This window comes from Canis lupus, chromosome 7, assembly GCF_011100685.1.
Source record: "Canis lupus familiaris isolate Mischka breed German Shepherd chromosome 7, alternate assembly UU_Cfam_GSD_1.0, whole genome shotgun sequence".
Taxonomy (NCBI): domain Eukaryota; kingdom Metazoa; phylum Chordata; class Mammalia; order Carnivora; family Canidae; genus Canis; species Canis lupus.
This window is the reverse complement of record NC_049228.1, coordinates 17024155-17037301: the sequence shown is the minus strand read 5'-3', so window position 1 is coordinate 17037301 and position 13147 is coordinate 17024155. Positions and strand designations below refer to the sequence as shown.

The 13147-nt window shown below is 38.0% G+C and overlaps 1 protein-coding gene across 4 annotated transcripts in view; it reads right to left on the bottom strand.

The window, feature by feature from the left end:
* RGL1 (ral guanine nucleotide dissociation stimulator like 1) overlaps positions 1-13147 on the bottom strand; it is a 249415-nt gene that overhangs the window by 79048 nt on the left and 157220 nt on the right. For all 4 annotated transcript variants that reach the window (XM_038542276.1, XM_038542279.1, XM_038542277.1 and 1 more), the window contains one exon: positions 5565-5773. In XM_038542276.1, the coding sequence (XP_038398204.1) occupies positions 5565-5773 (209 nt within the window). The remainder of the gene's footprint in view (positions 1-5564; positions 5774-13147) is intronic.

The following is a 13147-nucleotide window of genomic DNA, read 5'->3' as shown; positions in this document are numbered from 1 at the left end:
AGGTACAGATCTGAAATACCCCTTTCCAAACTGAACCAACTGCCAACATGGCGTAGCAAAAGTTTCTGGAGACACATTCACCCCTATACTGCTTGTCCTTGGCATTCTGATTACTTCTTATATGAAAGGATCAGAGAAAGAGAGAATGATCAATAAATGACCCAAGAGTAGCTAACATGACAGCTGTCTAAAGAAAAATCTAGGTATGCTGATCAACATTTCATGGTCCTCAGTGAGGATCACTAGTTGAGGGAGGTTTCCTCCTACAGCTGAGGTTGGGTATTTTCAGTGGGACCTATATGCTATTATTTTAATGGTATGGCACAAGAATATATGTTTAAGTGGAATGTATGTTTGAAGTTACACAAAATAAAAATCTCAAAGCATTAAAACAAACTAAGCCACAATTCAAAACTTTCTCTTAGATTAAAAGGAAGTCAATGAGCCCTAGAATTAACTAAGCCATGGTGACAAGCACAGAAAACAGGATTCCTGGTGAACTGCTGATAACCCCAAGCACGAGATAAAGCAAACATATGGAATTAGCCATATATGACTTCAAAATCACTGTCTATTGGTCTATTGGCCAATCAGAAAGACTCATATTAGCAAAATGAAAAAACTACAAAAGATTTTTTTCAAAGTACATAGAGTTCCATACGAGAAAAGCCACACGATTAGAAGTCTTAAGGAAAATCAAAGCTTGACTTCAAATAAGCTTTCCTCAAAAACAAAAAACAAATAAGCTTTCCTCTGGGGGTAAATAAAGACTGCAGCATCTGCCTTCAATCCATTCTTAACTGGTTAGGGATTAGCACATCCTATAATAACTTCGCAGTGTTGATTTCACAAAAGATAAGCAATCTACTATTAAGAAACCAAGAGAAATCATTAAAAAAAATGACATCAGAGACTCACAAACAACCTTACCACAATTTACTGACGAAAAAATTGTATATCAAACTTATATTCAGAGAAGGTAAGTTTGTGCAATTTAATTGCTGACCTCCCAATTACAGACATTAAAACTCCCAACAACCAATTAAAAAACCCAGTGTTCCAAAGAATCTGAATTTTGGTTAAAATTAAATGAAGATTAACATCTGGTCACAAGATCTAAGTGAAAAGGAAATGGGAGAAAAAAAATATTCATGTTGAAGTTTGTACATATATGGATAAATCCAAATTTCCACAGAGGAAGCAAAATAAATGAGATTTATTTCTCTGAATGTCTACAGAACATGATAGAATCTCTTTTTACACCATCTTAAGTGGTTGTCTATTTGTTTTATGACTGTAAGCCTTATCTTTTGCAGTAAAATATTAAGTTCTCAGGGTGAATCCAGGTTTTGCAGAGTAAATGGAATTTGAAGTGTCCTAAGAAAAAGAATACAAAGTTCTAAACACAAATTATGTAGAGGGTATTGCAAGTGAATGAGTCACCCCAGAGGTTAAGGACCAACAGCTTCACAGTACATTCACCACAAGGGTGAGAACCAACCAAGTCTTTCTGTTTCACCCTAATGGTGTCTTGCAGAATACTGGTATTTTTAGGCATTCAGAGCTTGTTGACTCCACTCATTTCAGAGGCAAGCAAAGGATAGGACTACGAGGTGAAATTTAAGGCCACGCCATGGCCCATCCAAACAGGTCAAGATAAATCTTAACTCTCTTGTTCAGTTATACCTTAAATGATAGTTTGAACTAAATTGAATTTGAATTATGAATTCATCATTTGAACTTGAATTCATGTTGACTGTGTTATTTAATAACTGTCATCCAATTAAGCTTTGAAAAATCCAAAAATGGGTATCTCCTATAATAAAACAAAGAGAAGATTTTTAAAATCATCAAATAAAAGCTGGATGTATGTGAGTCACAGACTAAACATTCTAGTTCCTGTGTGTATGTCCACTATTTATGATGAACAGCTGGAACTCATGTGCACTCCTTACTGACTGTGGACATCTGTGGCCTATTATCAGTAGAGTTACCCTATAAGTAGAAGAGGTTGCCAATTCCAAAGAAAACTTGTAGGAATTTTTGATGTGTTGACTTATTTCCCCATACGGTTGGCCAAAAGTATACTGCATATACTGTGTCCTTTATATATACATGAAATAGCAAAGAGAAAACTCATATGATTCTCCAAGTTCTATTTATAGGTGTGAGATATTATACAATGAAAGAAATTATGTACTTATACAACAAGTTCATACTTCAAGCTTAACATTTTAACTGCTGCTGTGCAAAAAAACAAACAAAAAACAAAAACAAAAACAAAACACACACACACACACAAACAAACCAAAAACAAAAACAAAAACCAGAACTTCCTATCTATGATGAAGTCCAGACTTATCATACTCAGATTAATGTATGATAGAGGACAGACAGAAATTTTGTGAATATGCCTTGAATATAAATATATGAATAATCATTAGTCCAAATGATGTCACTCTATCTTGCATCTGTGAGGAAAATACCTTAAGAAAAACCCACTTATCACTAACTTTAATCCCATTAGAATAGAACTTCATTATTAAAGGCCTTACTTAAGACTGATAGCTATGACTGCATAAAAAATTGTTTTAAATGTCTTCATGAAAATATTAATAAACAACTTTTATTATTTTAAAATATTTATTTATTTATTTATTTATTTGGGGGAGAGAGAGCATCCAAGAGAGCTCAGGAGAGATGGGCAGAGGACAGAAAAACGTAAGCAGACTCTGAGAACCAGGAGTTCAACACCCAACTGACTGAGCCACCCAGATGACCTTTTAATAAACAACTTATAAAACCAAGGGGCAGAGGCACCTGGGTGGCTCAGTCGGTTAAACGTCTGCCTTCAGCTCAGGTCATGATGTCAGGGTCCTGGGATCCAGCCCTGCACTGGGTTCCCTGCTCAGTGGGGAGTCTGCTTTTCCCTCTCCCCAGCCCCCTCTCGTGCTCTCTCTTTCTCTCAAATAAAATATTTTAAGATTTTATAACTAACTAAATAAAATAAAACAAAAAGGGGCAAATTTCCAAGGGACAAATTAGGAAAGATATTTCCAACATATGATAGGCAAAAAACTAATTTCATAATATTTAAGAGTTATAATGAGATGATCAAAAATTAGATGACAATAGTCCAAAAGAAAAGGATATGAACAGACATAAACACAAATGCCCAGTAAGTGTTTTAAAGATGCTAAACTTCACTCACAAATATAAGAAACACAAACTTAAAAACAATGAGCTTTCAATGGACAGATCATGACAGAGATCCATATTTGACAAGGATGTGGGGAAAGCGCAGGAACAGGGAACTCTCATTCTTTGTGGACAGGAGTGTGGTTCATACATTTTTCTGGAGGGTGATTTACAAACAAACAAATGAAATGTGAAACCTTTCACATTTTAAAATGTTTACATATTTTGCCCTATCAATCATCCTTTGATAATATGATAATAAAATTATCCTATAGATAAAGAAATAGATGATAGAAATGTTATATATAATGAAATTATCCTATAGAACTCTCAAGGATATATATATTCAAAGACACTCTTTTGCAGCATTGTTTAAAAATTTTGAAAACAAAAAACTAGAGAAAGTAACTGTCCATCCATAGAATATTCAATAAATACTATAAAGCTACTAAAAAAAAACATGGTAAATCCATCTCTATGTGATTTTCAAATAACAATGTCTTACATTTCTTGAGCTTTCAATATGCCAGCCACTGTTTTAAGTCTTTTGCCTATGTTAATTCTCTTAAGGAATAAAAAGTCTCCAAGACAAGGGTGCCTGAATGGCTCAATCATTTAAACCTCGGACTCTTGGTTTTGGCTCAGGCCATGATCTCAGGGTTATAAGATGGAGTCCTAGTGTAGGGATCCAGGCTCAGCAGGGAGTCTGCCTAAGATCCTCTCCCTCCACCCTGCCCCTCCCCTGACTCATTTTCTCTCATTCAAATAATAAATAAATCTTTTTTAAAAAGAAATCTTTAAGACAGATAAGTAAAAAAACAAAGTTGTGGGACAGCTTTTATATCATATAAAAATATATATAATTTTTTAACAACTATCATATATAAACAAACATATATTTACATAAATGTATTTATGTATGTGTGTATGTATATATGCCCAGGAAAATTGAGGAATACAAAAGGAATGATCTATAGTGATTACCTATGAGGAGTGGAACTTGAGGGAAAAAATATTTACTTTCTATAATTTTTTGAATTGAACTTTTCACTATATATATATATACACACACACACATATAGTATCATATACATATATATGCATATATAGTGATTACTATATATATTAATATATAGTAGATTACTTCTTTTTTTAAAAAGATTTTATTTATTTATTTGAGAGAAACAGACAGATAACAACAGAGAGCAGGAGCTGGGGGAGTAGCAGACAGAGAGGAAGAAGCAGACTCCCCACTGAGCAGGGAGCCCGACATGGGACTCGATCCCAGGACCCTGAGATCATGACCTGAGCTGAAGGCAGATGCTTAACCAATGAGGCACTCAGGCGCCCCTATTACTTCTATTTTTAAAATGTTAATACATGTTATCTGCCTAATTAGATTATGGTCTGTTTAATTTTTTTCTACTTCTAGTTTTTTTTTTAAAAAACTAATAAAAGATATTTGGGAAAACATAGAAATATGAGTAAACACGAATGTTTCTTTTTAGACTCTTCTATGAGCACATGAGCATATAATACTTTAAAATTTTTAAAAACCTAGTTAGAAGTCAGCATTCAACTACTCCAACAAAAACATCCTATCTCATTTCCTTTCTTACACAGGAAACCCCAGAATATAAGGATTTAGATGAGAACTCTCATGTCTCTGAAACAATTGTTTGACTGATGGCTTTCTTCCTCCCAATATTAAGTCAATTTAATAATTTATTAAAAGGTCAAGTTTAATTATAAATCAAGCAAAACTAAGGGAGAAAACAGAATTATCAATGTGTGACTTGTAATATATACTGCTCTGTTGTAGGTAACATGTAACCTAACAACTTAAACCAGGGATAATATTTATGTGCATATCCTTAAAGCAGTCAATGCACAGTGATTGTTAATATTATCGTCCTCATTATTGAAGCTACCATCCCTTAGCTTCTTCCTATAGGTCTAATAGTGAACTCCACACATTACATATATTAGCATATTTAATTCTCCCAGCAACCCAATAAGAGTCCTGGTTACTGATGATTTACTAGAATAATATAAAATTATGAAAATATGGAGAAAATTTTAGGGTAGCAAACAGTAACTGAACTCTATACACAACAAAGTCTAGGTTTATAACATGTACTTCTAAATATTTTATAGATTTTTTTATAAGGGATTTCTACCAGAAATAAACCATAAAATCACTCCTGAAGAGCCCTTGTACCCCGGTTCCCAAAGTTGTTCCAATTAATCCTTTCTCACACATCCCACTCGGCATACCATGTGCAGGTGAATCCAAAATCATGCCTTCCCTCTGCAAAAAGCCTTTCTAGGCTTCTATCATCTCTCAAACTCTGTTAGGTTCTTACCTGTCCAGCAGCAGTTCTAGCACTTCTTTAGTAGAGGCAAAGCCTCTGTACGTTGACAGGAAGATGCTGATATAGGTAAAGTCATTGTCCCCAAAAGCCGTCAGCAGGTTCTCCACAAGCTTCTCCAAGGTGCCAGCTTTTATGGTCCTGATCTTACAGGTTTCATATTGACTGACCGTATGTCCCGGAGGCAGCTGGTCCCCTTCAACCTGTACAATAAATCCATGGTTATGATCAGGCGAAATGACTCCCCAGCATAAAACTGCAAATGCTCAAGTAGACTTACGCACAGCCGGTCATGTTTTCCCCCCTCTGCTTTCATGTCCCTACGAGCCATGTGAGGCAATTCTCTCCTGTGAGTGGAACTGAGGTGATGGTGGTGTGTGTGTGTTGCTTTTTACTTCATCATGGTTCCACTTGTTTCTATGTAAGTCCCTGGTTGCCAGCCTAAATAGGCCATGGATGTTTTCTGTAACCCCAGGGTCAAGCTCAGCAAAAGTTAATCAGTCATTCCCTTTGTTTTTTTTTTGTTTTTTTTTTTTTTTTTTTTCAGTCATTCTCTTTGGATTATTCCACGGTAAGTTGTCAAACTCATTCTTTTTCTTTATTTTATTTTATTTATTTATTTTTATTTACTCGAGAGACACACAGTGAGAGGCAGAAACATAGGCAGAAGGAGAAGCAGGCTCCCTGTGGGGAGCCTGAAGCAGGACTCGATCCCAGGACCCTGGGATCAGGAGCTGAGCCAAAGGCAGAGGCTCAACCACTGAGCCACCCAGGTGCCCCCAAATTCATTCTTAAAGGCAGCTCCTACACTGGTGTGCTGGAGCTGACTCATACTGGCTTTGAGGAGGTGACTGCTGAGTTTTAGGATTTGTGTGAACCAACTGACACTATTTTGCTAGGCTAAAGACCAGCCTTGGTAGGAGTGTGATCTCCATGGAAATCTGTGGAGATCTGACCATGGTCTGATGTTCTTCGGTCTGCAAAAAGCAAAGGCCTTCCTGATTCAATATGATCAACAATCAACAGAACTGCCCAAGAAGTGGCTGGACCAAGCGGCCCAGGGCTACTCTCTGGGGAGAAATGGAAAGGGTGGATGGGCATATGACCCCTGCCTCCTACAGCCAAGCGATGAACAAGAAAAACATATGTTCGTGACAAGTAGCAATCACATGAGAATGAAACTGCAAATAGTATTGGCAGGTATAATTGCACCTTGGTAGACATAAAACACAACTGATTATTGATAAGATATGCAAAGCTTAAAATTGAGTATGAGGGGAGAGAAGAACAAAATTGAAGAAAAAGAGGAACATGCCTTATATCCTGCAATAAATCTATGCCTAACAAATTACACAGAGAGATTTTCAGCCTAAATCGTCCTACACAGGCACGAAGATGTCCTACCAAGAGGATCATTTTCTAAAGCAAATAATAATTGTCAGTAATGCAAACAATTGCCAGGCAGTTTTTCTCAGTTTTAATTTTGAATTGTTGCATACCAGACTTTCCAAAATTGAAAAAACCAGATATGTGAAAATTAAGGAAGGGGAGCAAAGAAGAAAGAACCGGATCTCTCAATGATGACACTGTGCTCACTAAATACCTGTTCTCTTTTTCTTCACCTGGTCTGTCAGATGTTAAACCCCTGGAAGGAAGTTAGCTGGTGAGATTGCTTCTAGGAAGACCAAAGTGGTGGCAATCACTTTTAGGAGAAGGTGAGAGTAACTTACTGTCATTATGTCTAAATGCTAACAGGAATTAATAGTATGACTGCATCTTCCATGGCCGATTTTCTTTCTTTCCTTCTCGAAGGATACTTTTATTTTATTAAGGAGCAGGATCTGGTTCAGGCAAAATACCAAACATTTCTGTAGGCCTCTTCGGCCTGTTGACTCATATCATGGCCTAATAACCATCCGTTATCACTCTATATGTAGTTTTTAAAACAGGCCTAATGGGATCCATCTGTCCTCCCAGGAGTGTCAACTCATTTTAAGCAGAAACAATAAATGAAAAGGATATATGGTTTCAAAGTCTAATTACTTTTTTTTTTTTTTACTAGTTAGTACAGTGTCGCCCTACATGGGTGCTATAAAACACTAGTTCTAAAACAAAAGGTCCTGTGGTCAAGTCTGGGAACTACAGAGTAAGACAAAGTCAAATACATTTCTTTATTCTAGAATTTGCCTTTAACACGCTCACATGATCCTTCCAAATGGACTTGCCTTTAATCTCACGGCATCTTGCAGACCACCAGAATGAACATACTTTGGAAAACGTAAACTTACTAAGTCACTGTGATGCATTTAAACCATATTCCGTTTTGCCACTTTTCACTTAAAAAAATCATAAAATACAACATTAATTTTTATCTTCTAACATCTGTATCCCTTTGACCTCTTTCTCGATACCAAAATGTAGGGATGTTTTCTATGTTTTACTTTGTTACTTCAACGATCTGGTTCCCAAAAAATGATCAGCCTCATACTATTAAAAAGTAGTTTAAAAAAACATGCTTCAATGTCAAATGTTAACAACAACAATGAAGGGAATGGCTTCTTGTTCTCGAGGGATATTCAAGCTCTAATTCTAATTCCTTACCTTGTGACAATGTTCCCTTACCAAACAATTTCGTAATTTGAGGACTCTTACTTTATTCACAATGCAAATTCCACTTTAAATCTTTTCTTATTGAAAGTAAAAACTACTTAAAAGAACTAATTTTTCTCTGAGCCCTGATGTAGCCAAAAATTCAAACATAGAGAAAAATACTTGTCAAAGGACCTGATGAAGGGGGTCCCCTTTCCTGCCAGAAAGCAGATTTGGCAGGAAGCCACGGCTCTCCCTTGGGAATGGAGTCCTGCTACTCATTAACCCAGTCGCTTCCTTCGGTCCTCCTTTTCCTCTGGAAAAAAAGAAATCTCAAGATGCGTGGCTGATCCCCATAGCTCCCTGTGATGGTTTCTACTCCTTAGTGTTTGCATCTGTACATCAGGAAGAACCATGTTTGAGCTAATGGAAGCTAATAAAATACTTGCACTATGTAGATTTTTAAAATTATTCTCTAGGTGCAATGAGTCAGCATGAATGACAATATAAAATGAAGTGTGGGAATTGGTTGGTGCCTATAGTCGTTCTCACAAAAGTTAACAATGCACATTAAGGTGTCAGAGTACTTGCTCCATGTCATCTTCACATTTGCTAAGCACCAACTATGGACTTGCTAGAGCTGGGGGTAGATGAGGTCTAATTTACAAACACTCAAATAGGGTACATTTTTTGTGAAAAAACAAAAACAAGAAAACAAAACTACTGAAAATTTTGAAACTATCTGCTTATTCCTGGAAGTACTTTGGATGAAGACCATACAAAAGTGAAACGGAAAATTAACTCTGCCGTAGGGGCACACGGGAGAAGCTGAGTTTTTAGTTTAATTTTTGCAGCAAAATATTCAATAGCTACGGAACCCTTTAAAAGACTTTAGGATCTGTTTTTGTGTGGAATATCTCACTACCTTTGAATTTTAGTTTAAAAGAAAAGTGGGGGAGGGCCTTGGCAGACAAGTGTTTAATAACCCAGACTCGGAGAGCAATACATGGAGGGCTGAGCCTGCCCTCTGGGTTAGCACGCTAACAGGAAACAGCTCAATCTGGATTTAATCAGAGACCATCATTTTACTGACAAGATCATGATACCGAAGCCACAAAAATGTTTCAGGATTTTCTTTTGGTGGGAGGGGGCAATCTCTCTGCCATTAGAATTCAGCATTTCCTGAGAGAACATGTCTGACTCCTATGGGGTAACTATCTAAACCTCTGCCCAACTGTCCTAACTGAGGAATTTCTATAATTGTCCATCTTGGCATGAGGGGGACAGGAGAAAAACGTGAGAGATGAAATGTGCCATATTTCAATTCTGTTTCCAGTCATGGAGGAATACTCTCTTTCACCTTCTGAAAACATAAACTGTTAACAACTTAGGTGTTTCTAACTTGAAAATATTTTTTTCCTTCAATCAAAATAATACTTCAGGCATCTGATACTTTAATAGTGTAAACAACCTCATTAAACTGCAGACAGTATGAAGTCCTTCTCCAAGCCACACTCAACCTTGAGTACATCAGTTCTCGGGCATCCTAGCCTCGGCCGCAAAGTCAACAGTGAGTACTTTTCCAGTCGTAACTCTCTAACAAAATCTAAAACCTACATCCAGGATTTTATAGACTTTAAGAAGGTACACACTGCTAGCTCTGCATTCAGCCCAGAGCACCAAGGGTGCATGTTATATTCCCTTTTCAAAAAAACACACCATCCAGCAACACGAAACACCGTGAGATGGTGCACAAATAAACTCTGATCATCTGTCTGTATTGCCCAGATATATATGAATTAAACATCCTTGCCACACATGGAAAAAATATATGTACGTAATGGCACACAGCAGAGTGGTATGGTAAGGCCAGTGCATGTGAGTATTTTGAGCTACATATACATACAACATTCCGAGATGTAAGGCACAGTCTATACAAAACCCTGGGGCAAGTGATGTCAAGCTCAGTGTGAGCTTCCATGGATGTGAACTCATTTTTTTTTTTTTTTTTGCTAGATTAAGGTTGCCAGGATGCTCCATGACAATGGAATGTGCTCTTAAAAAAAAAAAAAAAAAAAAAAAAAACAAGATTGTAATTTAATTTCAATTTCAATGTCAGATAAATAATGAATAATAGGATAAATTGGGGACATAAGCATGTCCTATATAGTATTTAGGACCGACTAATACTGAAACATAATTTGTTGTTTATATGAATTTCAAATTCAACCTGGCACCCTGTACCTTTATTTGGTAATTCTAAATGCATACAAATAGTACAGGCTTAGATCTCTCTTTTATTTACTGTCATACATGAACTAACAGTACTATGTGCCAGGTGCTGTGCATGGTAGTAGAGATATAAAGGTAAATAGCATGCAGTTCTGACACTCAGGTTGCTGGGTTTAGTGGACAAAACAGACGCAAAGAAACCATTATGATGCAAAGCGAATTTTTTTTTAAAAAAAGGAGCAGAGATAGATAAGCAGATACCATGGAAGAACCAGGAGGGACCCAGCATAGAGGTGGCATCGGAAAAGACATCCTATGTAGGGGATGCTTGCAGTGGATTTAAAGTTATGAGTAGGAGTTAACAACGTTGGGGAAGATGTAGCAGAGACACCATCAAAAAGGCATTAAGAAAAGAGGTGTTGGGATACCCGGGTGGCTCAGCAGTTGAGCGTCTGCCTTTGGTTCAGGGTGTAATCCCGGAGTCCCAGGATCGAGTCCCACAACGGGCTTCCTGCATGGAGCCCGCTTCTCCCTCTGCCTGTGTCTCTGCCTCTCTCTCTCTCTCTCTCTCTGTGTCTCTCTCTGTCTCTCATGAATAAATACAATCTTAAAAAAAGAAAGAAAGGAGGTGTGATGGAGGAGGGGTGGGGTGCAGGGATGATCATACAGTGGTTACAGGAGCAATATGACAAAATGAATGGACAGCTTGGCCTGCTCACAGAGGATGCTGGTCAAATCTTAAAAAGGTGAGACTCCATTTCCTATAGTTTTAAGCATGGTCAGAGAAATTGCAGTGTGGAGGACAGATCTGATGGGAAGTTTTAAAGTGGAGAAAGTCAGTAAGAAAGTTGTTGATATTCCAGGTAAGCAACTGTAAGGGCTTTAACTTGTGTAACGATGACAGGGATAGTGAACGTGGTGGGGGGAGAGGTTACTCAGGAATAAAGACTTGGTGAAGAGTTGGATGCAGAGGATGAAGATGAGGGAAAAGAATCAGGAACATTTACCTGATTTCTAGTGTGGATGACTGGAATGATAATAGTGCCAGACAAATGAAACAAGTTGAGGAAGTGAAGCCAGATTTTTTGTGGGACAGAGCTACTGAATTCCACCTTAGAAATGTAGAACTTGGGGTGCCTGGGTGGCTCAGGTGGTTAAGCATCTGCCTTTGGCTCAGGTCATGATCTCAGGGTCCTGGGATCGAACCCCGAGTTGGACTCCCTGCCCAGTGGGAAGTCTGCTTCTCCTCCCTCTTCCTCTCCCCTTTTCCATGCATGCTCTCTCTCTCTCTCTCTCTCTCTCCCCCTCTGTTCCAAATGTATAAATAAAATCTTAAAAAAAGAAACATCGTTATCTTTGGGACTTTCCAATATTACAGGCCAACAGGCAGTTAGAATCTAAAAGCGGGGGACAGGGTATGTCAATTAAAATGGCTTCACTGTCCCAGGCAGACTGTGTGGAGCAGTAGGAATAGAGGACTGAGGATAGCATCTGGAAGAAGACCAAAATTCAGAAGGTTCCAGGAGCAGAGATGTCATGCACTAGAAGAAGCGCCTGCACACAAGGCAAATATATCATCGCCTGATCTTTGGTAACATTTCTGGGGAGAGAACTCTGAAGAAATCGTCACTGCCAGATTTATACACATGCCAACATAACCTTCCATCTAATTCTGCAAACATACAAGCGCTAGCCAGTGGTGTACCCTGCTTGCAAGAGCGAATTGTGCACACTCCTTCTCAAATCTATGTTCAATGACATCATTTTGGTATTGTGAATTCAGTCCTTAATGGAAATATTTACACCACAGAAATTGGCAAACTGGGGACAGATCAGGGCATTTGTTCTGGAGAGCTGACTTATCAGCACGCCACTGCCCAGGAATCCCTCTCCAATGATGTCAATGGTAAATGCAGGAGAGACCTTCATACTGGTTGAACACTTTTGTCTACCTGTGTCCACTCTAATTAAGGCATTTGTGTTGTCACTGTGATCTCTGACCTCAGGGAAGATAGAAATTCTGCCTCTGAAGTGAGAAAAAAGTAGATACGTGAAGGAAGAAGAGATAGAGGAGTGTGTCCATGACAAATGAATGTGCTCTAAAAAAAATTACAAGATTCCCAGAGGTTGACTTTACATGATAAGATGTGGTCAGGTTTCTATGATGAGTACTTTTGATCCTGGGGGGGTCGGGGGGGGGGGGGGGCACTAAGAGAGCTATAATAACAAACAAAGGCCATTGTTTTAGCACACAGAAATTCCAGCTCCCCCCACCATCCTGTCTCAGCAGGGCTCCTTAGATCACCACTTCCGAGTCCAGGAACTCTCCTGGGGGAACAGGAAGCTGTGTTTTCCATCTCCTAAAAACAGTAGTCATCCTGGTTTGTGGATCTGCTCAGTCCAATGTTAACCCATGACAGACATCATCTTCCCTGACACAAACCCCTATTTCTGATATTCTGGTCCTCTTGGAAGGATTCCCAAGTGTTTATAGAGGCAGATTAAAAAATTAAATGCATGTCAGGAAGTTTGCTATATTTGCTACATTTTCCAAAAAGATAATTTCACCTTTATATGCTACTTCTATGCTTAAAATTCAGAATGCTAATGATTAAGATATTATGAATTAACCTGGGCTCCAGCCTCATTTCTGAGGCCAAGTTACTATGGAGCCTAGGACAATAACTTAAGGCCCCAATGTCTTGCCCATGTACGTTATAAAATCTAGAAATCACATGTTATTTTGAGAAGTTCAA